This window comes from Toxorhynchites rutilus, chromosome 3 (assembly GCF_029784135.1).
Source record: "Toxorhynchites rutilus septentrionalis strain SRP chromosome 3, ASM2978413v1, whole genome shotgun sequence".
Classification (NCBI taxonomy): domain Eukaryota; kingdom Metazoa; phylum Arthropoda; class Insecta; order Diptera; family Culicidae; genus Toxorhynchites; species Toxorhynchites rutilus.
The window spans coordinates 131,283,060-131,311,043 of record NC_073746.1 but is presented as its reverse complement, the minus strand read 5'-3'; the positions used below and the strand labels follow the sequence as shown (position 1 = coordinate 131,311,043).

At 42.5% G+C, this 27,984-nt stretch overlaps 2 protein-coding genes across 3 annotated transcripts; one reads left to right on the top strand and one right to left on the bottom strand.

The window, feature by feature from the left end:
- Nucleotides 1-24,177: 24,177 nt before the first annotated feature.
- Nucleotides 24,178-24,932, top strand: LOC129779935 (signal recognition particle 14 kDa protein). Its single transcript, XM_055787721.1, has 3 exons — nucleotides 24,178-24,364; nucleotides 24,438-24,510; nucleotides 24,679-24,932. Exons 1-3 carry the CDS (start codon nucleotides 24,341-24,343, stop codon nucleotides 24,909-24,911), a joined length of 330 nt encoding a protein of 109 aa, XP_055643696.1. The 5' UTR covers nucleotides 24,178-24,340; the 3' UTR covers nucleotides 24,912-24,932.
- A 38-nt stretch (nucleotides 24,933-24,970) lies between these two features.
- LOC129779934 (UPF0193 protein EVG1 homolog) lies at nucleotides 24,971-26,352 on the bottom strand. Of its 2 annotated transcripts, XM_055787720.1 has the most exons (4): nucleotides 26,174-26,352; nucleotides 25,783-25,950; nucleotides 25,353-25,721; nucleotides 24,971-25,299 (listed from the first exon to the last, which is right to left on the bottom strand). In XM_055787720.1, exons 2-4 carry the CDS (start codon nucleotides 25,871-25,873, stop codon nucleotides 25,097-25,099), a joined length of 663 nt encoding a protein of 220 aa, XP_055643695.1. In that variant the 5' UTR covers nucleotides 25,874-25,950; nucleotides 26,174-26,352; the 3' UTR covers nucleotides 24,971-25,096. The 2 variants fall into 2 exon arrangements, with proteins under 2 accessions (XP_055643695.1, XP_055643694.1); XM_055787719.1 differs by having other exon boundaries at nucleotides 25,783-26,351.
- Nucleotides 26,353-27,984: the final 1,632 nt, after the last annotated feature.

The window sequence follows — 27,984 nt, the reverse complement described above, 5'->3', positions numbered from 1 at the left end:
CATGGGACCTCTCTCTTTGGCTTGTAGCCAGTTGTTTTCCTCATGCTTTTGCTAGCCGCAGTTGTTATGATATCTGTTAGTCCCAGGGGGTCTATACTTTCTATACCTGTTAAGGCACGTTCGATTTCACTCTCATATTTGTTCCAGTTAGCTGCTTCTGTTACCCATCTTTTCCTTCTTGTGGGAAGTACTGTTGTTTGGCCATGTTTTTGTAGTAAAATAGGGAAGTGGTCGCTTCCTCTTGTGTCTTCGTCCGTTCTCCATAAATAGCTGTTGGGCAAATTATGCGAGGCTATCATCAGGTCTATTGCCGATGGTTTACCAGAGGTTGGGTGCATCCTAGTCGGATTACCTTCGTTTAGTATTTTCCATCGATGTTTATCTGTCTCCTCAAGGAGGAGATTGCCTCTTGTATCGTTTTTGTATGATCCCCAATTTTCGTTGTGGGCATTGAAATCGCCCACTAGTATGTACGGTTGTGGGAGTTGTCTCGCAATGTGTGTTATTTCTGCAATTATGGCCCTTTCATATTCGATGTTTGTATAGTGTGGCGATATATATATGTTTGCGATCGTAAGTTTTAGTGGGAGGTGTATAGTTACTGCTACGACTTGCACCTTATCGATCCCACTTACATCTATCCACTTATGGGGTGCGTCGTGGAGTACTCCCAATGCAACCCCGTTTTTGTTTGGGTGACTGTGATCGTTGTATATTTTCCAGTCATATTGACCACCTAGTACATTTTGCGGTATTTTGGGTACCATTGTTTCTTGAAGTGCAATGATGGATGGATAGTGTTCGTTTACTAGTAGCTGTAGCTCGTGTAGTCTGCCTCGGAAGCCAAAGATGTTCCATTGTAGTATTAGTGTTTCGTTTGTGAATTTGTGATAGCTCATTATGGAATATTAAAGGTTTCACTATAGCTCCGTTGTGTCACTTTGTGACATTTCGGAATCGGAAAAGTTTCCGCTTTTCTTGTTTTTCCTTGACGGAGGCGAGGAGTCAGAGGATCTTTTCTCTTTCCTCTTTTTTTGTTTTTTGTTTGCTTTGTTATTAGGTTCGCTCGTTCTCATGCCCTCATGAGCGCTATGGCTGGTTGAAGGTTTTATCAGATCGGCTTCGTTTTGAACAATTTTGTTTATCATGTTGTTCTTCTGCATCTCTGTAATGATTGATTTCAATTCTTCTATCTGTTGCTTCAGTTCTTGGATCTGGGCCTTAAGAGCGTTATTCTCGTTTATGACCTCATTGTTTACCACCAATCTTTGCTGAACTTGGCTTTTGGCTACATCAGCGTAACTTTTTGTTTGTCTTTGTGTGTTTACGTACGTTCTTTTTGCTTCCCCATATGGTATGTTTCTTGATACTTTAATTTTTAGTATATCGTTCTCTCGTTTGTAAAATGGGCAGTTTCTGTCGCCAGGCCCATGATTCCCTTTGCAATTGATGCAATATGGTGGTTCTTCACAAGATGCGTTGATATGGTCTTTCGAGCATTTTTTGCACCTTGCTTCTTCTCTTTGGCATTTCTTCTGTGTATGCCCATATTTGTAGCATTTAAAGCATTGCATTGGTTTCGGGAAATAGTGTCTAGTTTTAAGTCTTAGTAGACCACATTTCAGATGCTCCGGAGGCTCTGATCTATTGATCGTAATGATAAGAAGAGGCGTGTTAACCGTTTCTCTCTTTTCGTTTTTCCTAGTGATTCTGTGTACGTTTAGCACACCTTGGTCTGCTAGCTCAACTTGTATCTCTTTCGTTTCCATTTCCATCATTTCTTCGCTGTAGACCACACATTTTGAGATGTTCAGGTTCTTGTGGTATTCTACTTTTATCTTTTCTCCGTTTACTAAGCTTTTAAGCATTAGTAGCTTTTCCGCGTTTCTGTTGTTCTCTAGAACAATCAGAAAGCTTGTGTCTCTTTTTATGTACTTTATTTCTAATATGTCTTTCGTTAGTTTGGATAGCGTTTTTGATATCAAGAAAGGGTTTCTTGTTATCTTTCCATCGGTTTTTTCTGCCGTAAGGCTGAGGTAAGTTTTACCTCCTACTCCGCTCATCGTCGATACAGTTTTTTGTTTTGGTTGGTTTTGTTTATTGTTCTCCATGTGATTCCCACGAGTCGCTAGGGAAAGGTGGGGTCCTCCGCGTCAGTGCCCTGCTGTAACACGGTAAGGGCTGCATACTGTGGGGTGCGCCCCGGTGCCCCACAGGCTCCGTTAACGGCTTCTCATTTATATCGCCCCTTCCACCACTCAGCTCTCGGCACGGGTCGCATCACACCTTAACTTTTGGGGCCCGTTTTCCCCCTTCCTTGTCTGCGTACGACCAAAGGTCCCACCGGGGTTGGTTACCCGATCTTTCCTAAGGTTGCTCATACCCCAGCCGGTACCTCGGGGAGGTAAGGATAGGAGTTCCAGGGCGGAAGCTGAAGGGCCAATAATTGGCACTGGATTGCGCTGTACCCTGGCTTTACCAGCCCTTAGGACCGAGGTGTGTGTGTATATCTTGTTTATTAGGCTTTAACATTTGTTCTACAGTAACTAGCTGCTCTGTCATTCGCCTAAGTTTATCTCTTTTACATTATTCCCTATATTCCCTATACTCCTGTTCACCATCACTTTGAGCGGGCGTTTTTTGCTCTGTTCACTCTTTTTCATTTTTTTAGTATTCGTGATATGGTGGGCCTATCTCTAGTCCCTAACTTAGATCATATTAGTCAAATTACAGTCTCTTATGAAATCACACGTTCTTTTTATGTTCTCAGTGCTATTTTTCAGAATTATTTGGATGTTGTCTCCTAGTCCATGTTTCCGTCTTTCAGTGTCGTACTTTCTACACTCCACAAGGATATGTTCTACTGTTAAAGCTGTTCCACAAGTTTCGCACGTGGGTCCATCTTGGTGTCTCTGGCTCATGATTGAGCTGTGCGTCATCCAGGTGTGGCCTATCCTGAGCCTAGTAAGCAACTTCTGGTCCCTAGGGTTGTCTGCTTCGGTCCATTTTTCTACGCTGCATTTAATTTTCCTGAGTTTCTGTTCTCTGCAGTGGAACCAGGTTTTGTTCCATTCGTCCTTTATTGCTTCTTTGATCCACCTGATGGCATATTCCTTAGGTATGGTTCTGTCTTCAAGTGGCTTGGATCGACCTTCGTTGGCTAAAAAGTCCGCTTTCTCGTTGCCTTCAATCCCAGTATGGCCGGGAATCCATGTAAATCTTATACCTTTTTCCCAAGCTGTTGCTTTGGCCTGCTTCAGCCATGGGTGGTCGCAGTTTCCGCTTTCCAGCCCAGCCAGACAGCTTGCAGAGTCCGTGAATATTATTGAACCTTCTCTGGCAGCCTGGGTTGCCTTATGGAGAGCATATGCCTCAGCAGAGAATATGCTACACTGTTTTGGTAGTCTACCGTTTATGCACACGTTTGTGTTGGGGATCGTTATACCATACCCCACATCATTTTTTGTTTTCGAACCATCAGTGTATATTAGGCTTCTTCCTGGGTATTTGTATGTGTACATTCTGAAATTCGTTTTTGCGACGTTATTTAGGCATCCTGCCTTAGTATTGGCTTTTATTGTCCAATCAATAATTGGACATTGGTGTACCCATGTTCTTTGTTTGGTTGGTACACTTGTTACGGTTTGAGGTAGATCTTGATTTGTAAGCTGTTTAAAGCTGAAGTTTGCTCTTTCCAATAGAGGGAGGGTTTCCCATTGGTCTGATGTAAGCCTGTCTTTCAGTTGATATGCTTTTGTACAAATGTTTCTAGTGATTTGGTATTTGAGAGGGAGCTCTCCACATTCGGCATAAATTGATAGTACTGGGCTGGTGCAAAAAGCACCTGATGCTATTCTGATTCCTTCGTTGTATACAGATTCTAGAGCTTTAGTAGCTTTATCGCCTGCTCTTGAGTACAGCTCAGCTCCATGTAATATTTTGGCTAATATTGTAGCGTTTACTACCTTTATTAGGGTACATCTGTTGCTAGGTTTGAACCTTCCTGCTATTATTTTCATTACTCTTATATAACCTTGTGTTGTTCTCTTAACGTCTTCGAAGTGTTGTCTGAAGGTTAATTTTGAATCTATTGTTACTCCCAGTACTTTCATTTTTCTATCTTGGGGGATTATGCATTCTCCCAGATGGAGCGAGGGGGCCTTTCTATGGTGTCGTCTTCTGCATATATGTACTAGTTTTGATTTCTGGGGATTAATCTTGAATCCCCTTTCATCGGCCCAACATTGTATGTGGTTGATCGCTCTTTGAGTTTTCCTTCTATTCCAGCCTGGCGTTTCACCGTAGTTAATAAGTGTAATGTCATCTGCGTATACCACCAGAGACACGTTATTTGGTACCCTTTCGAAGAGGGACTCCATAGCTATTAAAAATAGCGTTGTTGACATGACTGAACCTTGCGGTATGCCGTTTTGTAGGGTTCTAGATGAGCTCAATGCTCCTTTGCAAAACACTTTAATTTTCCTATCGGTCAGGAAGTCTTTAACGAAGCTCAGAATGCGACCGTCAAAACCCCATACTTTCATTTGCTTTAAGATTGGTAGTCTCCACGTCCTATCGAAAGCTTTGGACAGGTCCAGCGAGACCATGTCTAGGTGGGCATTTTGCCTTGTGGCTGTATTAATTATACTCTCGACGTGTGCTAGGTAGGTGGTTGTACTTTTGCCTCTTCTAAAAGCATGTTGTCTTTCGTTTAACAGGTTTCTGTACTCTAGCTCATCAATGAGTCTTCTGTTGACCATTCTTTCTAATGTTTTGCCCACACAACTAAGGAGGGTTATAGGTCTATATCCATCTGGGTTCATGGTGTTGCTGCCTACTTTGGGAATGGGTATGATAATACCTTCTTTCCATTTTCTTGGTATTTTGCCGGTATGCCATACTTCGTTAAGTGTTTTTAGTAGTATAGCTTTACCCTTAATTGGAAGATTTTGTAGTAGTGGATAGGTTATATTATCTTCACCTGGGGATTTTCCTGTGGCACTGTTCAGTGCCCATAGGAGTTCTTTCATGTCGAAGCTTCTGTTGTAAATTTCATTATTTTCACTTATTTTTATATCCACTGTTTTCTCCTCGTTCTCTTTGAAGTTTCTGAAGGAGGTCTCGTAGACCTCATCTGACGATACTTTAGTGAAGTGCTTGGCAAGTTCTTCTGTTATGATGTTATTGTCATCTGTTATTTTTTGGTCAATATTCATTATTATTCTCTCACATTTGTATTCTCCTTTACATGCTCTAACTTTAGCCCACATGCTGGAGCTGCTTGTGTTTGGGGAGATCCCTGCTAGGTATTCCTCCCAGCTCTTTTTTCTTGCCGCCTTTATTATGGTTCTTGCTTTTGCTCTCTCTATTCTGAACTTTTTCGCGTTTTCCTGGTATTCAGGTGAGGAAGGGTTGGAGTTCTTCAACTTCCTGAGTGCCTTTTTACGGCTTTTTATGGCTTGGTGTACTTCGCTGGTCCACCATGGGACCTCTCTCTTTGGCTTGTAGCCAGTTGTTTTCCTCATGCTTTTGCTAGCCGCAGTTGTTATGATATCTGTTAGTCCCAGGGGGTCTATACTTTCTATACCTGTTAAGGCACGTTCGATTTCACTCTCATATTTGTTCCAGTTAGCTGCTTCTGTTACCCATCTTTTCCTTCTTGTGGGAAGTACTGTTGTTTGGCCATGTTTTTGTAGTAAAATAGGGAAGTGGTCGCTTCCTCTTGTGTATTCGTCAGTACTCCATAAATAGCTGTTGGGCAAATTATGCGAGGCTATCATCAGGTCTATTGCCGATGGTTTACCAGAGGTTGGGTGCATCCTAGTCGGATTACCTTCGTTTAGTATTTTCCATCGATGTTTATCTGTCTCCTCAAGGAGGAGATTGCCTCTTGTATCGTTTTTGTATGATCCCCAATTTTCGTTGTGGGCATTGAAATCGCCCACTAGTATGTACGGTTGTGGGAGTTGTCTCGCAATGTGTGTTATTTCTGCAATTATGGCCCTTTCATATTCGATGTTTGTATAGTGTGGCGATATATATATGTTTGCGATCGTAAGTTTTAGTGGGAGGTGTATAGTTACTGCTACGACTTGCACCTTATCGATCCCACTTACATCTATCCACTTATGGGGTGCGTCGTGGAGTACTCCCAATGCAACCCCGTTTTTGTTTGGGTGACTGTGATCGTTGTATATTTTCCAGTCATATTGACCACCTAGTACATTTTGCGGTATTTTGGGTACCATTGTTTCTTGAAGTGCAATGATGGATGGATAGTGTTCGTTTACTAGTAGCTGTAGCTCGTGTAGTCTGCCTCGGAAGCCAAAGATGTTCCATTGTAGTATTAGTGTTTCGTTTGTGAATTTGTGATAGCTCATTATGGAATATTAAAGGTTTCACTATAGCTCCGTTGTGTCACTTTGTGACATTTCGGAATCGGAAAAGTTTCCGCTTTTCTTGTTTTTCCTTGACGGAGGCGAGGAGTCAGAGGATCTTTTCTCTTTCCTCTTTTTTTGTTTTTTGTTTGCTTTGTTATTAGGTTCGCTCGTTCTCATGCCCTCATGAGCGCTATGGCTGGTTGAAGGTTTTATCAGATCGGCTTCGTTTTGAACAATTTTGTTTATCATGTTGTTCTTCTGCATCTCTGTAATGATTGATTTCAATTCTTCTATCTGTTGCTTCAGTTCTTGGATCTGGGCCTTAAGAGCGTTATTCTCGTTTATGACCTCATTGTTTACCACCAATCTTTGCTGAACTTGGCTTTTGGCTACATCAGCGTAACTTTTTGTTTGTCTTTGTGTGTTTACGTACGTTCTTTTTGCTTCCCCATATGGTATGTTTCTTGATACTTTAATTTTTAGTATATCGTTCTCTCGTTTGTAAAATGGGCAGTTTCTGTCGCCAGGCCCATGATTCCCTTTGCAATTGATGCAATATGGTGGTTCTTCACAAGATGCGTTGATATGGTCTTTCGAGCATTTTTTGCACCTTGCTTCTTCTCTTTGGCATTTCTTCTGTGTATGCCCATATTTGTAGCATTTAAAGCATTGCATTGGTTTCGGGAAATAGTGTCTAGTTTTAAGTCTTAGTAGACCACATTTCAGATGCTCCGGAGGCTCTGATCTATTGATCGTAATGATAAGAAGAGGCGTGTTAACCGTTTCTCTCTTTTCGTTTTTCCTAGTGATTCTGTGTACGTTTAGCACACCTTGGTCTGCTAGCTCAACTTGTATCTCTTTCGTTTCCATTTCCATCATTTCTTCGCTGTAGACCACACATTTTGAGATGTTCAGGTTCTTGTGGTATTCTACTTTTATCTTTTCTCCGTTTACTAAGCTTTTAAGCATTAGTAGCTTTTCCGCGTTTCTGTTGTTCTCTAGAACAATCAGAAAGCTTGTGTCTCTTTTTATGTACTTTATTTCTAATATGTCTTTCGTTAGTTTGGATAGCGTTTTTGATATCAAGAAAGGGTTTCTTGTTATCTTTCCATCGGTTTTTTCTGCCGTAAGGCTGAGGTAAGTTTTACCTCCTACTCCGCTCATCGTCGATACAGTTTTTTGTTTTGGTTGGTTTTGTTTATTGTTCTCCATGTGATTCCCACGAGTCGCTAGGGAAAGGTGGGGTCCTCCGCGTCAGTGCCCTGCTGTAACACGGTAAGGGCTGCATACTGTGGGGTGCGCCCCGGTGCCCCACAGGCTCCGTTAAAGGCTTCTCATTTATATCGCCCCTTCCACCACTCAGCTCTCGGCACGGGTCGCATCACACCTTAACTTTTGGGGCCCGTTTTCCCCCTTCCTTGTCTGCGTACGACCAAAGGTCCCACCGGGGTTGGTTACCCGATCTTTCCTAAGGTTGCTCATACCCCAGCCGGTACCTCGGGGAGGTAAGGATAGGAGTTCCAGGGCAGAAGCTGAAGGGCCAATAATTGGCACTGGATTGCGCTGTACCCTGGCTTTACCAGCCCTTAGGACCGAGGTGTGTGTGTATATCTTGTTTATTAGGCTTTAACATTTGTTCTACAGTAACTAGCTGCTCTGTCATTCGCCTAAGTTTATCTCTTTTACATTATTCCCTATATTCCCTATACTCCTGTTCACCATCACTTTGAGCGGGCGTTTTTTGCTCTGTTCACTCTTTTTCATTTTTTTAGTATTCGTGATATGGTGGGCCTATCTCTAGTCCCTAACTTAGATCATATTAGTCAAATTACAGTCTCTTATGAAATCACACGTTCTTTTTATGTTCTCAGTGCTATTTTTCAGAATTATTTGGATGTTGTCTCCTAGTCCATGTTTCCGTCTTTCAGTGTCGTACTTTCTACACTCCACAAGGATATGTTCTACTGTTAAAGCTGTTCCACAAGTTTCGCACGTGGGTCCATCTTGGTGTCTCTGGCTCATGATTGAGCTGTGCGTCATCCAGGTGTGGCCTATCCTGAGCCTAGTAAGCAACTTCTGGTCCCTAGGGTTGTCTGCTTCGGTCCATTTTTCTACGCTGCATTTAATTTTCCTGAGTTTCTGTTCTCTGCAGTGGAACCAGGTTTTGTTCCATTCGTCCTTTATTGCTTCTTTGATCGACCTGATGGCATCTTCCTTAGGTATGGTTCTGTCTTCAAGTGGCTTGGATCGACCTTCGTTGGCCAAAACGTCAGCTTTCTCGTTGCCTTCAATCCCAGTATGGCCGGGAATCCATGTAAACCTTATACCTTTTTCCCAAGCTGTTGCTTTGGCCTGCTTCAGCCATGGGTGGTCGCAGTTTCCGCTTTCTAGCCCAGCCAGACAGCTTGCCGAGTCCGTGAATATTATTGAACCTTCTCTGGCAGCCTGGGTTGCCTTATGGAGAGCATATGCCTCAGCGGAGAATATGCTACACTGTTTTGGTAGTCTACCGTTTATGCACACGTTTGTGTTGGGAATCGTTATACCATACCCCACATCATTTTTTGTTTTCGAACCATCAGTGTATATTAGGCTTCTTCCTGGGTAATTGTATGTGTACATTCTGAAATTCGTTTTTGCGACGTTATTTGGGCATCCTGCCTTAGTATTGGCTTTTATTGTCCAATCAATAATTGGACATTGGTGTACCCATGTTCTTTGTTTGGTTGGTACACTTGTTACGGTTTGAGGTAGATCTTGATTTGTAAGCTGTTTAAAGCTGAAGTTTGCTCTTTCCAATAGAGGGAGGGTTTCCCATTGGTCTGATGTAAGCCTGTCTTTCAGTTGATATGCTTTTGTACAAATGTTTCTAGTGATTTGGTATTTGAGAGGGAGCTCTCCACATTCGGCATAAATTGATAGTACTGGGCTGGTGCAAAAAGCACCTGATGCTATTCTGATTCCTTCGTTGTATACAGATTCTAGAGCTTTAGTAGCTTTATCGCCTACTCTTGAGTACAGCTCAGCTCCATGTAATATTTTGGCTAATATTGTAGCGTTTACTACCTTTATTAGGGTACATCTGTTGCTAGGTTTGAACCTTCCTGCTATTATTTTCATTACTCTTATATAACCTTGTGTTGTTCTCTTAACGTCTTCGAAGTGTTGTCTGAAGGTTAATTTTGAATCTATTGTTACTCCCAGTACTTTCATTTTTCTATCTTGGGGGATTATGCATTCTCCCAGATGGAGCGAGGGGGCCTTTCTATGGTGTCGTCTTCTGCATATATGTACTAGTTTTGATTTCTGGGGATTAATCTTGAATCCCCTTTCATCGGCCCAACATTGTATGTGGTTGATCGCTCTTTGAGTTTTCCTTCTATTCCAGCCTGGCGTTTCACCGTAGTTAATAAGTGTAATGTCATCTGCGTATACCACCAGAGACACGTTATTTGGTACCCTTTCGAAGAGGGACTCCATAGCTATTAAAAATAGCGTTGTTGACATGACTGAACCTTGCGGTATGCCGTTTTGTAGGGTTCTAGATGAGCTCAATGCTCCTTTGCAAAACACTTTAATTTTCCTATCGGTCAGGAAGTCTTTAACGAAGCTCAGAATGCGACCGTCAAAACCCCATACTTTCATTTGCTTTAAGATTGGTAGTCTCCACGTCCTATCGAAAGCTTTGGACAGGTCCAGCGAGACCATGTCTAGGTGGGCATTTTGCCTTGTGGCTGTATTAATTATACTCTCGACGTGTGCTAGGTAGGTGGTTGTACTTTTGCCTCTTCTAAAAGCATGTTGTCTTTCGTCTAACAGGTTTCTGTACTCTAGCTCATCAATGAGTCTTCTGTTGACCATTCTTTCTAATGTTTTTCCCACACAACTAAGGAGGGTTATAGGTCTATATCCATCTGGCTTAGGACCGAGGTGTGTGTGTATATCTTGTTTATTAGGCTTTAACATTTGTTCTACAGTAACTAGCTGCTCTGTCATTCGCCTAAGTTTATCTCTTTTACATTATTCCCTATATTCCCTATACTCCTGTTCACCATCACTTTGAGCGGGCGTTTTTTGCTCTGTTCACTCTTTTTCATTTTTTGAGTATTCGTGATATGGTGGGCCTATCTCTAGTCCCTAACTTAGATCATATTAGTCAAATTACAGTCTCTTATGAAATCACACGTTCTTTTTATGTTCTCAGTGCTATTTTTCAGAATTATTTGGATGTTGTCTCCTAGTCCATGTTTCCGTCTTTCAGTGTCGTACTTTCTACACTCCACAAGGATATGTTCTACTGTTAAAGCTGTTCCACAAGTTTCGCACGTGGGTCCATCTTGGTGTCTCTGGCTCATGATTGAGCTGTGCGTCATCCAGGTGTGGCCTATCCTGAGCCTAGTAAGCAACTTCTGGTCCCTAGGGTTGTCTGCTTCGGTCCATTTTTCTACGCTGCATTTAATTTTTCTGAGTTTCTGTTCTCTGCAGTGGAACCAGGTTTTGTTCCATTCGTCCTTTATTGCTTCTTTGATCCACCTGATGGCATCTTCCTTAGGTATGGTTCTGTCTTCAAGTGGCTTTGATCGACCTTCGTTGGCCAAAACGTCAGCTTTCTCGTTGCCTTCAATCCCAGTATGGCCGGGAATCCATGTAAACCTTATACCTTTTTCCCAAGCTGTTGCTTTGGCCTGCTTCAGCCATGGGTGGTCGCAGTTTCCGCTTTCTAGCCCAGCCAGACAGCTTGCCGAGTCCGTGAATATTATTGAACCTTCTCTGGCAGCCTGGGTTGCCTTATGGAGAGCATATGCCTCAGCGGAGAATATGCTACACTGTTTTGGTAGTCTACCGTTTATGCACACGTTTGTGTTGGGAATCGTTATACCATACCCCACATCATTTTTTGTTTTCGAACCATCAGTGTATATTAGGCTTCTTCCTGGGTAATTGTATGTGTACATTCTGAAATTCGTTTTTGCGACGTTATTTGGGCATCCTGCCTTAGTATTGGCTTTTATTGTCCAATCAATAATTGGACATTGGTGTACCCATGTTCTTTGTTTGGTTGGTACACTTGTTACGGTTTGAGGTAGATCTTGATTTGTAAGCTGTTTAAAGCTGAAGTTTGCTCTTTCCAATAGAGGGAGGGTTTCCCATTGGTCTGATGTAAGCCTGTCTTTCAGTTGATATGCTTTTGTACAAATGTTTCTAGTGATTTGGTATTTGAGAGGGAGCTCTCCACATTCGGCATAAATTGATAGTACTGGGCTGGTGCAAAAAGCACCTGATGCTATTCTGATTCCTTCGTTGTATACAGATTCTAGAGCTTTAGTAGCTTTATCGCCTACTCTTGAGTACAGCTCAGCTCCATGTAATATTTTGGCTAATATTGTAGCGTTTACTACCTTTATTAGGGTACATCTGTTGCTAGGTTTGAACCTTCCTGCTATTATTTTCATTACTCTTATATAACCTTGTGTTGTTCTCTTAACGTCTTCGAAGTGTTGTCTGAAGGTTAATTTTGAATCTATTGTTACTCCCAGTACTTTCATTTTTCTATCTTGGGGGATTATGCATTCTCCCAGATGGAGCGAGGGGGCCTTTCTATGGTGTCGTCTTCTGCATATATGTACTAGTTTTGATTTCTGGGGATTAATCTTGAATCCCCTTTCATCGGCCCAACATTGTATGTGGTTGATCGCTCTTTGAGTTTTCCTTCTATTCCAGCCTGGCGTTTCACCGTAGTTAATAAGTGTAATGTCATCTGCGTATACCACCAGAGACACGTTATTTGGTACCCTTTCGAAGAGGGACTCCATAGCTATTAAAAATAGCGTTGTTGACATGACTGAACCTTGCGGTATGCCGTTTTGTAGGGTTCTAGATGAGCTCAATGCTCCTTTGCAAAACACTTTAATTTTCCTATCGGTCAGGAAGTCTTTAACGAAGCTCAGAATGCGACCGTCAAAACCCCATACTTTCATTTGCTTTAAGATTGGTAGTCTCCACGTCCTATCGAAAGCTTTGGACAGGTCCAGCGAGACCATGTCTAGGTGGGCATTTTGCCTTGTGGCTGTATTAATTATACTCTCGACGTGTGCTAGGTAGGTGGTTGTACTTTTGCCTCTTCTAAAAGCATGTTGTCTTTCGTCTAACAGGTTTCTGTACTCTAGCTCATCAATGAGTCTTCTGTTGACCATTCTTTCTAATGTTTTTCCCACACAACTAAGGAGGGTTATAGGTCTATATCCATCTGGCTTAGGACCGAGGTCATATTCCATTATTCCATGCAAGATTATTCTCGGCCGTTGTGTGGCCTGCTTAGAGCACTCTAATTTGTTCAAGGTAATCGCAGCTGGGCAGGTGGAAACACCGCACCCGATAAAGGGCACAAAGTGCCACCGTGTATGTGCACCCAGTCTTATAGTCGCAGCAATACCAGTGACCTACTGCCAACATTAGGAGTAGCACCCGTGCTGGACAAGAATGAACTTCGAACGTTTTAACCGCAACAATTTTAATATACGCTAGTGGAGCTGGAATTACCGCGGCTGCTGGCACCAGACTTGCCCTCCACTGGATCCTTGTTGAAGGATTTATGCTCAACTCATTCCAATTATGAGACATCATTCAAGAGTCTCATATTGTTATTTCTCGTCACTACCTCCCCGTGCCGGGATTGGGTAATTTACGCGCCTGCTGCCTTCCTTGGATGTGGTAGCCATTTCTCAGGCTCCCTCTCCGGAATCGAACCCTGATTCCCCGTTACCCGTTGCAACCATGGTAGTCCTCTATACTACCATCAATAGTTGATAGGGCAGATATTTGAAAGATCCGTCGTCGGTGCGAGACCGTACGATCAGCGGAATTATCCAGATTTCATCTCAAGCGTCACGGCCCTGTGAAGGGGGACGATTGGTTTGCCTAATAATTGCACAGGTTCCGCGAGGTCCCTGCATTTTGCATGTATTAGCTCTAGATTTTCCACAGTTATCCAAGTAACTAGTTGTATGATCTTGTAAATTATAGCTGTTATACTGAGCCTTATGCGGTTTCACATTAAATCTGTTCGTACTTAGACATGCATGGCTTAACCTTTGAGACAAGCGTATATTACTGGTAGGATCAACCAGAATTCACTATCACTATCTACTGATGGATGCGCGGCACGCCGGCCCGCAAACAATTCGATAGGGGTGTATATTAACTTCGCACAACATCACCACAACGTTCATCCTCGGTAAATTCGTTCCTCGTTCGCATACACGATAGCCATACACTAGCCAAAAGATTCCCATACACAATTACTAGCACGCATAAAAGCGTGAGAGGGGGTATTGTTCACATGTCCACGCTCGCTTATCACGAGGTAGCTGCACCACATTGATGTAAACGACCCAACACACACAGACGAGCGAGCGAGCGCACGCTTTTTTTCCCCTACTGCATACCTACAGCATACGCTGAGGAGGCATAACAAGGGAGAAAAAAAACTCGGAGCGAGAGAGCGGTAACTACCCGTGTGGTGCTACTAGCTGCACTGATGCGATGCGTCTTACATGGGAGGTATTTCAATGTTCGACACACCGTACTGCACAGGGTTCGCATGGCACACGAGAAAGCCACAATCGCCTTATGCCCCTTCGACGTTCAACGCACGACACGACACCACACACTGGAGTACGTACGTCTCACCACGTAGTGAGGGTAGGGGTTCGACACACGAAACTCACTGAATTCGATACAAGCTCAAAAGGTTTACCCTCCCGGGTGCCGACCAGACTCACTGGATTCGATACAAGCTCAAAAGGTTTACCCTCCCGGGTGCCGACCAGACTCACTGGATTCGATACAAGCTCAAAAGGTTTACCCTCCCTGGTGCCGACCAGACTCACTGGATTCGATAGACGTTCGACCCTACCGACAGTAACTTAACCCCACCCGTACGGCATCGTACTACCGAACATCCATACAAGCTTCTCAAGTTATGCCTCAAACTTTTCACTCACCAACTTTCCCCACAATAGTGTAAACATGGTCATACCAACGTTGCCTCGGTATGGGTATATACCACACTGGGGGCATCGTTATAGGAGTGCCTTGGATAGACTTGTACCGCTAGCCGAGACACCATGCTGGGTCGGGAAATGTTCACGCACCGCAATCGGTACCAGTGCCGGGTGTCGGTCATATTCCGATGGGGGGTAACCCTACTATTGAACTCGTACTTGTACTTGGGCCGTGCCTAAGGTGTTGGTTGTTTCAATAGTTGGTTACTTGTTTCAATAGTTGACATTTTTTCAATAGTTGAACTTTTTTCCAACAGTTTCAGTTTTCCCGTAGGTAAAGATGATGATGTGTGACCAATGTGTGAATGTGTTGTTTTTTTTTTTCAATAGTCATGTACGCGCCGTTGTCGATGTAATACTGCGGGTGAGAAATAAAACAAACTGTTGTGCTGTGCTGTGCTTGATGTTGGCTTGGTGTTATTGTATTATCGAATTGGACTTAATACCAGTGCCGGGCCGATGCACACACTGCGTACTGCGAGTGCTGGCTCGCGCAGTGAGAAATTAAACAAACTGTTGCGCTGTTGTGTTGTGTGTGCTGTGTGGGGGAGACTTTTCATCACACTTGACACGCGCATTCTTACCCTCGATGTTGCCTTGGTGTTATTGTGTTATCGAATTGGACTTAATACCAGTGCCGGACCGATGCACATACTGCGTACTGCGAGTGCTGGCTTGCGCAGTGACAAATTAAACAAACTGTTGCGCTGTTGTGTTGTGTGCGCTGTGCGGGGGACTTTTCCAACACTTGACACATTGCATTCCGGGACGTGGACGCTTTCCGGGTCTTGGTGTTATTGCCGACGGGGCAGCGTTATACACATTTCGTACTGCGAGTGCTGGCTTGCGCAGTGACAAATTAAACAAACTGTTGCGCTGTTGTGTTGTGTGGGCTGTGCGGGGGACTTTTCCAACACTTGACACTTTGCATTCCGGGACGTGGACGCTTTCTGGGACTTAGTGTTATTGTCGGCGGGGCAGTGTTTTACACATTGCGTACTGCGGGGGTTGGCTCGCGCAGCGCTGTTGTGTGCTGTATGCTGGGGGGACTTGGACGCTTTCTGGGACTTAGTGTTATTGTCGGCGGGGCAGTGTTTTACACATTGCGTACTGCGGGGGTTGGCTCGCGCAGCGCTGTTGTGTGCTGTATGCTGGGGGGACTTGGACGCTTTCTGGGACTTAGTGTTATTGTCGGCGGGGCAGTGTTTTACACATTGCGTACTGCGGGGGTTGGCTCGCGCAGCGCTGTTGTGTGCTGTATGCTGGGGGGACTTGGACGCTTTCTGGGACTTAGTGTTATTGTCGGCGGGGCAGTGTTTTACACATTGCGTACTGCGGGGGTTGGCTCGCGCAGCGCTGTTGTGTGCTGTATGCTGGGGGGACTTGGACGCTTTCTGGGACTTAGTGTTATTGTCGGCGGGGCAGTGTTTTACACATTGCGTACTGCGGGTGCTGGTGTGCGGGTGTTGTGCACTTGAGACTTGTCATTCCAGGACATGGAATGGTTTCACACACACACGCGGTTGCATACTACCAGGCGCAGGATGAAATAAAAAAAAGTAAAGTAATATCCAGCGAGGGGAATGGCTTCACACACGCACTTGGTGTTATAGCATTATCGTACTTATCGCCGATGCTGCGTACTGCGGGCGTTGGCTCGCGCAGACTGTTGTGTGCTGTGTTGTGCTGGGGGACAACACTTGACAGTTGTTATTCCCGGTCATGGGATGATTTCACACACACGCACGATTGCATACTACCAGGCGCAATGCGATTTAATGAAAAAAGAGAGAAGCCGCCAGCGCGGGCAGCACTAAGCTACCACGGTGGGACTTCTCTCTTACGGGACACGACGCACCCGCCCATCACATAGCGCATCGCAAGGGCAATACTGCACAAGCTACTGTGCCGCGCCGATGCTGATGGGGCATTGTTACACGTACTGCGTGCTGGGTCGCGCAGTGAGAAATTGAACAAACTGTTGTGCTGTGCTGTGCTGGGGGGGGGACTTTTCCAAAACATGCTACTTTGCATTCCAGGACATGGTGCACAGCTTATACCGCTAGCAGAGACACCTCGTTCGATCGGGGCAACTTGGGACACCGTAATCAGTACCAGTGCCGGGTGTGGGTCGGATTCCGATGGGGGGTGATCCGGGAACATATTTCTTGGACTTAGAATATTGTTCGGACTTAGAATTTTTTCGACTTATGACCTCGTTTCTGGGACTTAGCCGTAGAACCAGATGTAATGCGTGTTGCATAGATTAAGGCGCAGGGGAATTTAATAAAAAAGAGAGAAGCCCCACACATTTAGGGGGGCTTCTCTCTTTTTTATTGGACGATACACAACACATAACATACATGACATAACACTGACCTAGAAGCAGTATTTACCACCGTATTTTATGACCCGCTTCCACCTCGCAGGTAGGGAATCTATGCCTCTGGCATAGAACGTAGGAGGCTTGCTATCGAAGAACTCTTTTAGGAATGCGCTCATCTCGTCCTTAGTCCTGAAGAGTTTATTCCTAAGCTTATTACTCAATGACCTGAATAAATGGTAATCCGATGGACTGATGTCTGGTGAGTAAGGAGGATGGTTCAATATGTTAAATCCCAGGCTCCTCGCCTTATCTATCGTTTCATGTGCCCTATGGCACGGAGCGTTATCGTGTAGTAGGGGTACCGGCCTATGTTTACTCACTCCCAGTATACCAGCCACCTTTTCCAGCTGCTTCTGATATCGTTTACGGTTAACAGATACACCCTTGTCTAGCAATTCCCAGTGTATAATGCCTCGTCGATCCCAAAACACACAGAGCATGTTCCACTTGCGATTCATCCTGTCTTTGGCGATTGTCTTCGGCATGGCGCCTTTTACGATCCAATGTATGCCTCTGTGAGGCGCAAACATGGGTATCTTAGATTCATCACAAGTGACCAAATTATCGAGCATACCCTGGTCTCGTTCACTTTGTCTGAGTAGTCGTTGGGCTAGTTTCACCCGCTTTGCAAGGTTGACTGGGTCTAGCTTGTGTGGGTGGTATCCCATTCTTTTTGGCACATAGTTTAGTTTATGCAACGTTCGCATAACAGTCGCTGCCGAACAGTTGTATTTCTGGGCCATAGACCTCGTAGATTGCTGGCTGTTTTGTTTCACATCAGCAAGCAGTGTTGCTGTGTTATCGATTGCCTTCGGACGGCCTTTGCGTGGACGATCCGCGCAGTTCCTGTCGGTATCGAACCTTTTGTACCACATCGTAACCGTTCTACGAGTAACAGTTTGTCCATATGTGGAATTCAATGCCAAGAGGGTGTCCGACACTGAATCACCCATGTCGTAGTGGTGCAAGATGAACATTCTTGTTTCAGTTCTAGATAGTCTTATGGTTTGTATATCATATTGACTAGCATCTATCGGCTCTAGGACAACTCTGAGTTCTTTCAGAGAGTCTAATTGGATCGTCTGCTGTGTATCAAACGACTCTATGTCTACAGAAGGGGACTGGGGTAGTTGCATCACTCTGGATGACGATGCTAGTGGTTCCCATGATACTGATAAGGGTGGCGTTGCTAAGGGGTGGTCAGACCATTGCTGCTCACTATTCGATTCCACGTGTAGTGGGTCTTGTGTCATTTCGGATGACGATGGCGATGCTAAGGGGTGGTCAGACCATTGCTGCTCGCTCTTCGATTCTTCGTACAGTGGGTCTTGTGTCATTTCGGATGGCGATGACGGTGCTAATGGGTGGTCAGACCACTGCTGCTCGTTCTTCGATTCTTCATCCGGATTTATATCTATAACCGGAGAAGGGAATAGCGATGAGGACGAGGACGAGGACGAGGACGAGGACGAGGACGAGGACGAGGACGAGGACGAGGACGAGGACGAGGACGATGATGATGAGGACGATGATGACGATGAGGACGACGATGAGGACGACGATGCCACTGAGTTCACACAACAAGGACACTTCTTAGGGTGATGAATACGCTTCGATCTTCGCATTGGGTTGGTTTTGCTTTTCATGTGGTTCCCACGAGTCGCTAGGGAAAATATATGGTCGACTGTGGACTACCCTGCCATACCACAGCAAGGGCAACATTACTGTGAGGTTTGCCCCGGTACCCCACAGGGTCCGTTCGCGGCTTCATATTTGTATCGCCCCTTCCACCATTCAGCTATCGGCACGGATCGTATACACACCTTAAGCTTTGGGGCCCGAGTGCCCCCTTCTCTGTCTGCATACGACCTAAGGTCCCACCGAGGTTGGTTACTCGATCTTTCCGAAGGTTGCTCGTATCCCAGTCGGTACCACGGGGAGGTAGAGATAGGAGTTGCTGAATCATAGGCTACCATCATAAATGGATCATCATAATGAGTTATATGTTCGCTGTATTCAGCCATTTACCGACCACTGTTTAATATATACATGTGGCCCCGAAAGCAGTGCATAAGTATTGATCCATCCTTTCCAAAACTTTTGCAACACACCAATATGTGACTATAATCCAATTAATTGGCAAGCGTGTAATTTTTTTCAAGAAAGGCTGGCTAGTAGGCTTTAATTTGATATGTCGATAATCTAAAGCTGTCCAGTAGTTCAAAAGTAATAACTATTTGAAAAAAGTCAAGAAAAAAAGGGAAAAACTAGATTTTTCGAACCACCCTAAAGTGAAATGGGGTCTAATATTTTGCGATAAGGAACAAAACTACCAATTTACACGAAAATCTGAGAACCGCTATATCGGTTTGGTATGGAATATATATTACACTAAAAAAATATAGCTCGGTGTTAATTTCCCCGGCAACTAAAAAGCTGATTACTAGAAACTAATGCACGAACACACCCCGTAAAATGGCTTTTTACGGGGTGTGTTCGAAACTGGAAAAAATAAAATTCATCATATTTTTATGTTGTTTTTAAGCGTACATACATGACCTAGTCGTATAATTATTGTACCATTCAATTTATTTAGATAAGAATGCTTGAAAAAATTTCAACTGATGCTCTTACCACATTTTAATTTTTTATTCAATGTCCAGTTTCTATGGCGAAGCTTCATTCGTAAATTACACATTTGTCATCATCGGTGGAATACGACCATAAATGTTGTTATCAGTAGCACAGCAAGTTATGATTGCAATACATATAGGTTTATTTTGATAATGCAAATATAACCGACATTATACATGAACCGATAAAAATGCATTATAATATTTGTCCACAGCAATTTCAGCGTCTATTTATATATTTTATTCAATTTTCAGTACAAAATTAGAACCGATAAACTTAGTGAACGAATATAATAAAAAATTACATAAAAAGTTTTGAAAAAAAAATGTCATTCAAAATTTTCTACAGAATACTTCTCTTTCAAGAATCCTGGTACACCGGGACTGGTTCTCGGTGACATAAGGGTGACCATAAGTGCGGACTGAATCAAAACGACTGTCAAAAAAGATCCAATAGAAATGAAAAAAAGATCCAACGATCAGGAGTGTTATTTTTCCTATGATAATCAACACTATAAAAAAGGTATTGTTATGAAAGGCAAAAATAATTAAACTTATAAAATGAACGACCTACATTTTTCCGTCAATTGTTTAATTGACCATTGTATCTCTGAAAGCATCTCATATTGCACATTTTCACAAATCAGAACCTGACAGAATATCAACAACCTACGAATAACGCTTAGTTTACTCCAAGATTTTAATGAGGGAGCAAAATTCGACATTGGCGAATTTCGCTACGTACATACATAGCAAAAATGAAATGTTTTGGGGACGTTTTTTTTTCTAACGTCGGTGAAAACAGCCCCAGATGAAATCCGCGTAATTATGATAAGCTAGTGCTGGTGATGAATATAACGGTAAAGCAATCTACGCTTCGTGTTGATGAAGGACGTATTCTTCTGAGTTAACTACCGGCTTAATTGTGGAGAAGGCATTCCAGTTTCTCACGAGGTTTTTTCCGGTTGAAATGCAACGATGTTTTTCTATCAAAATAATCCTGAAAATATGTATGAAAGGTTTGCTACACTTTTGGTTTTCAATAATTCAAACATCGTGCTTACTCCACAGATACGGGAACCCTTAAATGCGATTCACATACAACATACACGTCACGGTCACGTCCCGTCACGTCACGATACGTCAATGATTCTACCATGCAATTCTCATGAAAACATTCACATACACCAGCAACGTCAGCATACGTTCAACGAAAACGACCGGCAGGGTTTGTAGAAAAGAATTATTGACGGAGACGGACGGCTCGTTTGGTTTTTGTGTGGGCTTTGTGTCTCGGCTTTTGTTATGATTTGGTTATACAGTAATTTACATCTACATCGACATTAAGCTAATTGAACAGATCTGTGATGCAACACGTTTAATTAGACATTTTTACCTCTAGTTGGACATTTTTTTAAACATTGAGTTCGGGGCCCAAATTATGGCCTCACATTGAAAGTCGCCACCAGTCGCAAATGTCCAATTACTGGTCAAAACCGACTCCAATGCGACACTGAGTGGTGCCTCAGCATATCGCTTTATAAGTAACTAACTGTACTTTTTGACGTAGGATTACGTCTTTCGGGAACATATTGGGGTACAAATTGAAAAACGAATATCGATCGCATCGTGAAAAATGTCCAATTTCAAACGCTTATTGCTCAGTCATTTCATGACGGATTGAAGAGATTTTTACATCAAAACATTACGGCACTCTATAACAATTTTTCACCTTGAATAAAATAATTGATATCATGTAATCAACTATCGAACAATTGAAAAATCTCAACCCCTATCCAAACGGTACTGATTGGTCGAAATTGACGTCATTTCTTTTTCGCCTGCTTCGCTTCTTTCGTTCCCCGATAAGTCAAATATTTGCATGGCGAGCGAGTGGGGGGCGCCTATTTCTCACATACCAACTGATATAAAAGAACGGTAGCATTTTTGGATTTCTCATTCTCGTTCAACGCTCAGATCGGCAAACATCTGGGCTTCTAGTGTGCAGTGCTCTACAAATCATCCAACACCATACGGTGCGGCAAAGGAGAGGAAGCCATCGGCAACCAACGATGGATGCGGTGCGGCAAAGGGAGCAATGAAAAGGAAGCAGCGGAGAGCATCGAATTAAATCTAGTGTGCATTGCTGGTGCGCTCCTCTTCACATCAACAATTGGATGCGGCAAAGAAGGCAGAGGAGCGAAGTGCATCGCATCGTATCACACCCGATTTCAAATCCAAGGTGTCTGGGGGAAATCAGCATGTAAATACCCTCGTGGTAACTAACTAACTAACTAACGACGCGCATAAATGGATAGTGCTCATTGTAACTAGCGTGGGCATTGCTGATTGCATACGTGCTGGCGAATAAGTAGGGAGCGATGAATGAGTGTTTTTTTTTATTTTCGTTCCAATAAGAATCTTTTGATGGATTAATTGAAGAATGATATTTGAATTAACTTGAATAGAACTTATATTTGATAAAATTTAAATTTGGAACTTCTATGTTGGTTGCTTCGTGAAATTTCATATCAATGTCCAATTTTAATTCGCATTGAGGCATGTAGCATCGTGTTACGTTGGGTTCAAAGCGGAAATGGAAATGGGTTGAGTAAACATTCAGAAAGTAAACATTATAAATGACCTTTTCCATTTCAAATATATTTTCTCTATAATAAAGGGCCTGATTCTCGAATACACTTCACGATGAAAACTAAATGAAATGTATCCGCGATGACAATAGTACGGTGTCGACATCTGGATACGATACAATTTTCCCACTAAAACTTATCATTATAAGAACAAATTATTTTCAGAAATGTTTGTTTGTTTGTTTGAGATTATTTTACCACATGAAGAAAACAAAGTTTTCCATTCACATTGAACACTAATTTGAAACGGAGAAATTAATTTTCATTGATTATTTTTAGTTGAAAAGTGCTCATCTGCCTGAAAACCCATTATTATCTATGATGATTCACTAACTCGTGGAAAGTAGTTCAATGGCGTGGCAATTTTTCAATTTTGTTTTCACCGTGAAGTGTATTCGAGAATCAGCCCCAAAATAACACTTTTTTTCTGGTGAGAAAACTGGATAATTGTGTTCGAGAATGATAATTGTCTTATATTACATTGATGATGTTTTTTTTCTTTATTTCATCCATACATAACACAGGAGCCAGCTCGTTTAGGGCCACAGAGGGCGGCTTTCATCATATCTCATTCCACTTAGGCATCTTCTATCGTGATACGCACCATCAAATGACTAATCACCATTTTTCTATCATTATCACTCGGTTATGGGGTTTGGTGGAGTGAACAAACAAGAACTAACAACCAGACAAAACGGTCTTTTCAGGGCCACCAAATCAATATCGAAGAGTTCAACAATGTAATTCCTCAAACATATCCAAAATCAGCATGTAACAGATAACCTAACGGAATCCTACGTCAACTATGCGGTCGTGTCTCGGACACAACCCTCCTGTGACTTTTATGCCAACATATCTCTTAGCTCCAAATTTCGGAGTGAAAATCATTCGCGATTAGTTGAAAGAATTATTCTATTTATTATTGTTATTGCATAAGGGTCGGACTACGGGGTTTAAGCATTTAAATAATTGAATTCAATGATTCTCATTGAATTTTTCAAAATTTAGAACTGATTCTAGGCATGCTGATTTGAAAGAGGGCATTGCAATTTAAAATTGTTGTAGGTGGCGACACCATGAATAAAATTAAATAAATCATTCGTTTGGCATTTGACGTGACAGTGCTGGTGGAAGCATTGACTGCAGTATTTTACAGATATGTCTGTAGACTTACAAACATATCTGTCCGCACCACTTAGACCAAGGGACCCATTGGGGTCGATGCCGGTTTCCCAGGGGTCGACATAAACGAAAACTGATTTTCGGGGTCGATGGGGTCTAGAAATAGACCCCTATTCATAAACACAAGTTCTTATCTGAAACTTTCAAGATACTGTTAATGTTGTACTATGTGAACCAACTTGTAATAAGAATGACCAATATTTTAGTAGAAAGTATTATTGTTGTAGCTTGTATTAATAACTTTTAATTACACTTGACATTTACTGAATTTGATATCTTTTTATTGATGAGAAAATGTTGTCAAATTTACTCACTCAACTAACCGCAAAGTTTTTGAATTGGTGAGTATTTTATATGAATAAGATGAAGATAAAATGTTTTAAGAAATTTGGCTGTAGAAGTCGATTGTATCACTTCATTCTAGAAAAGGGGTCTCTTGCCCAAAATTGTTTGGGAATCCCTGACTTAGACCATAACAAACGCGAGTTGGCTTTTCGCTCAGGTGTCCACATATTAGTCCACCTTAAGATACATCAAGACGGGTCTATGGTACTAGGTGAGGCCGTTTCGTCATTAAGTTGGTTAGGGGAGCGGTATATGAAAACAGTACGGAAGAAAGCAGAAGGGTAATTATTTCCTTAATGCGTGAAAGAGACAGACTGATCACGAGCAAACTTGGGCACAAGCGTATTGTGTTTTGTTTACAAACAAAACACAGTAGATTTCCAATATGGCTGAAGAGTGATTTTAGCAAGTTGGCCCACCTTAGGATATACTTCTACGCGCCTTGGGATACATCTGAGCGCCTTGACTGTAGAATGGCGCGTCCATGATTTATGGGAGATGGATTTCGAAGTCTTTTGACATTCCATCTATTTACTTTTCAGTTCAGACGCTTGACACGTAAACTCGGAATTGCCAATCTATACCATTGTGCGTTTGCCAAAAACAAAATTCTTTCCCAGCGCTGATTGTTTCGTGGAACCACATTTTACGTTCTAAATAGATAAAAGATTACTATCTACTAACAACACAACAATAGGATATGGTACTATTAAACTACGATGAGGTAATATATTATTTCACTTTTTACAATAGCTCGTAGCTGCGTTTTTTTATTCATACAACTGCTTTTACTTCAGTTCCTGACGCAGCTCACTCTGCTTTCACAACAAGCCCGCGGCGATTCATCCTTCACAATCACGGTGAAACGATGTAAGTATCCACCGTGAAACGTTTCCATTTTGAATCCCAATCAATAATGTGCATTCAATGCTAGAAATGTAGGTTTCGAGTTCTGTCGATAGTATTTTAGTTCAAAAAGTAACATTACAAAAATAATTCATTCACTAATTCTCAACAATACTATGTGTGCTCCACCAGACGATGGCCACGATAAGCCAAAACCCCGCGAAGGCAAGCCACCGCTACCAAAACCGGATGAATACCAGTGTTTAATCAGGGCGCGGTCGCGATCCAAGAAGCTATCAACAGTTGTCCGACACGACGATGTGGCGAAGTTTATGGAATCATACTCAAAGGTGTTGAAGTCCAGCATGGATGGATTGAAGAAGATTAAAAAGGTTAAAAATAAAGCTAAGGCAGCTCAAGGATAGTAAAACGCCGGTTATCTCTCACCAACTGCATTTCAACATCTATGTTTGAGAACGTCAAGCGCTTTATTTTGCATAGTTCGTAAGTTTCACCGTGTAATTTTCAGTAGTTCAAGTAAACTATTTTTGAATTTATTGATAAACATAAACATTAATTAAGATTCGCGTCGGTGGTGCAAATACTGGATTCACTTGTTAGTATCGTGATCGTGACCAGTTCCTGAAGATGCTCCAACCATAGAGCATTGTTGCAATTGCATCTTCTCCAATCGCTTAAGTTCATTTAGTCGATCGGCAATTTGAGCGTGAATAACAGGACGATGCTTCTTGCCTTCTCCAAGTGTTTCCATTTCAGCAAGCCATTCAATGCGTTCGTTGATTTCCTCAAGAACTGGAATCAAAACGCTATTGATTCAAAACGACAGTAATGAGATAAGAACTTACGCTCAGCTTCGCGATCGGGTGCAACGAATTCCAAATCGCCCTCACTTTGCCTACGCAGTGTTCGCTTCCGTCCATCGTCTGGAATGATTTTGCAGCCGGCCATTTCTTCCTGTAGTTTAAGCTTCGTTTTTTCGATTGGCGGTTTACCGTCCTTGGCAGCATACTTTTCTACATCAAATGCACCGCTTTCGATGATGGTCGACAGAGATCTTTTCTTGATACTCTTACGCTGAATGGCGGTGGGAAGGAAGCTGCTGTGTTCCGGTTCAAATTTTGGCTCTTTTGGGGGAGGGAGCGGTTCTCCCGTTCGCAAATGATAGTTGATTTTATTTCGCTGAAGAATCGTTAATTTTGCTTCCTCCATTAGGACTGTTCAAATATGTTAATCAGAACAAGGTCATTCATGATAGAATAGATAAAATGGCGATACCTTTGATCAAATCTTGCGTTTCTTTGGTGTACTTTGCCTTCGGGGCGTGAAATAACCCACCCTGAACGACCCGTGGGCTTGGCCAATCCATTTTGACTCGACTGTATCGGGAAATTTCCCCGACTAGACTGAGAAACGCACTTTTTGGACGAGTGCTCGCAGATTGCTCTGTTGATGTCGATATTGATACGTTACACAAGCGACTAATAAAAAGGATAAACGACTGGAATGCAATTTTTTTGGACTAGACGAACATTTGTGGAACAGTGGGATCAGTGGGACTGCAAGGAAAAATGTTGAACATAGCCGACAGGCCGTAATTGAAAACGTTGCTTATGGCAACCGGCGCAATTGTCCTTAGCGTCCTCGCTCCATAAAATACCACGGTTACCGTTAATAGCTGTCTTGTCTGGCCTTCACTTGCATAACGTTGCCATGTGGTTGTTTATGTTAGATGCAACATGTGAACTTGACAAACTGCGTGTATGCATGCTAACCGGATAGATGTTATTGACCAATAAAGCAGCTTTTTTTTTTAAATCACTAGCGAATAAATAGCGTGTATCTGGAGCTGAATTTCATATCAATAGGAGAGATACCGTTTGAATTGTAGGTACAATTCTCCGACAATAAAACTAAGTATACTAGATTGTGCCTATCACGATAGAAGAAGAGTAGCGATGAAAGACCTTCGGGATTTTTTTTTCCAAAATATATAAACTGCCCATGTTTGTATAGTAAATGAACAAAATCGACTTTTTTGCCGTTATGCATTCTACGCAATGTAATACGTTTGCCTCAACAAACAAAAATTTTTTGTTCGAAAACATTTGAGCAATTCTGAAAGAATGTTTTCGAAAAATCACTGTACGCATAACGGACGTAGTTCCAAACAGCTTTCATACATTGTTCGAAAATCAACAATTATCAGTATTATTTGCTATAAGCTAAATCTACATTTGAATCACATTCTTTGTAAAGTCCAAACATGCCTGTCACAAATAGCGTCTTACTACTTAGTGTTTTCTAATAGATGAATACAAAAAAACTGCTGAAACGCTAGTCATATAGTTACTACAGTCAACTCTCCCTAACTCGATATCCAAGGGGACCATCGAGTTAGGGAGGTATTGATATACAGAACATTTTTTCATAATTTTTTTAATGTCATAAATTGCAAATATTTTACAGGGTGGGGCATTTAAAGTGGAAGGATTTGTTTTTGCAATAGCAAAGTAAAGAAGTGGAATTTTAAAATTTTTTTTTTCTGAAATTCATTTATTTTGGTCCAAGGAGATTTGTTCTAACTATTTTTTTGATTATGATATTTCGTAAATGACCGCCTCTGGCCTTGACCGCAAAATGTGCCCTTTTTTCGGCCTTTTCCATCACTTTGCCTAATGTTTCGGCCGATATGGCAGCAATTTCTTGTCGGATATTGTCTTTCAGCGCAGCCAGGGTCCTTGGTTTACCAGTGTATACCTTGGATTTTAAATATCCCCATAAAAAAAGTCAGGAGGCGTCAAATCAGGTGATGTCGGTGGAACTCGCCGTTTTTCGATATTAATCTTCCGGGGAACATTTCGTGCAATAATTTGGTCGTGGCAGCCGCTGTATGGCATGTAGCGCCGTCCTGTTGGAACCAGTAATTGTCCAATTCATTTTTACGAACAAATGGCAATAAAAAATCGGTTATCATTGTCCGATAACGCTCCCCATTCACGGTTACCGTTGCTCCATTTTCGTTTTCAAAGAAGTACGGGCCGATGACTTTATCGGCATAAATGCCACAGCACACAGTAACTTTTTGGTCGTAAAGAGGTTGCGTTTCGATGAATTGAGGGTTTTCAGTAGCATAAAACCGACAATTTTGTTTATTCACTTCTCCATTCAAGTTGAAATGCGCCTCATCAGACATTATGATTTTTTGCCAAAAGCCACGTTCATCTTTGGCCATTTCGATGGTCCATTTCGCAAAATCAAGTCGACGTGGTAAGTCAGATGGGTTAAGTTGTTAAGCCATTTGAATTTTATACGGAAACATTTTCAAATCAACACGAATTATGCGTCGGAGAGTGGTTCGAGCGATGCCTAACTCTTGCGAACGATGGCGACCTGATGTCGATGGAGTCTCTGCAACACTGGCTCGAACGGCATCAATATTCTCGTCGAAACGTCTTGGTCGTTGTCTGGACAGATGGC

Bases quoted from the DNA above. Each gene is read 5' to 3' on its own strand.
- LOC129779935 (XM_055787721.1), top strand. From the start codon at position 24,341: ATGGTACTATTAAACTACGATGAG. The intron at 24,365-24,437 runs GTAATATATTAT...CTTTTACTTCAG, and splicing joins TACTATTAAACTACGATGAG to TTCCTGACGCAGCTCACTCT. The intron at 24,511-24,678 runs GTAAGTATCCAC...GTGCTCCACCAG, and splicing joins CACAATCACGGTGAAACGAT to ACGATGGCCACGATAAGCCA.
- LOC129779934 (XM_055787720.1), bottom strand. From the start codon at position 25,873: ATGGATTGGCCAAGCCCACGGGTCGTTCAGGGTGGGTTATTTCACGCC. The intron at 25,722-25,782 runs GTATCGCCATTT...ATATTTGAACAG, and splicing joins AACGCAAGATTTGATCAAAG to TCCTAATGGAGGAAGCAAAA. The intron at 25,300-25,352 runs GTAAGTTCTTAT...TTTTGATTCCAG, and splicing joins ACCCGATCGCGAAGCTGAGC to TTCTTGAGGAAATCAACGAA.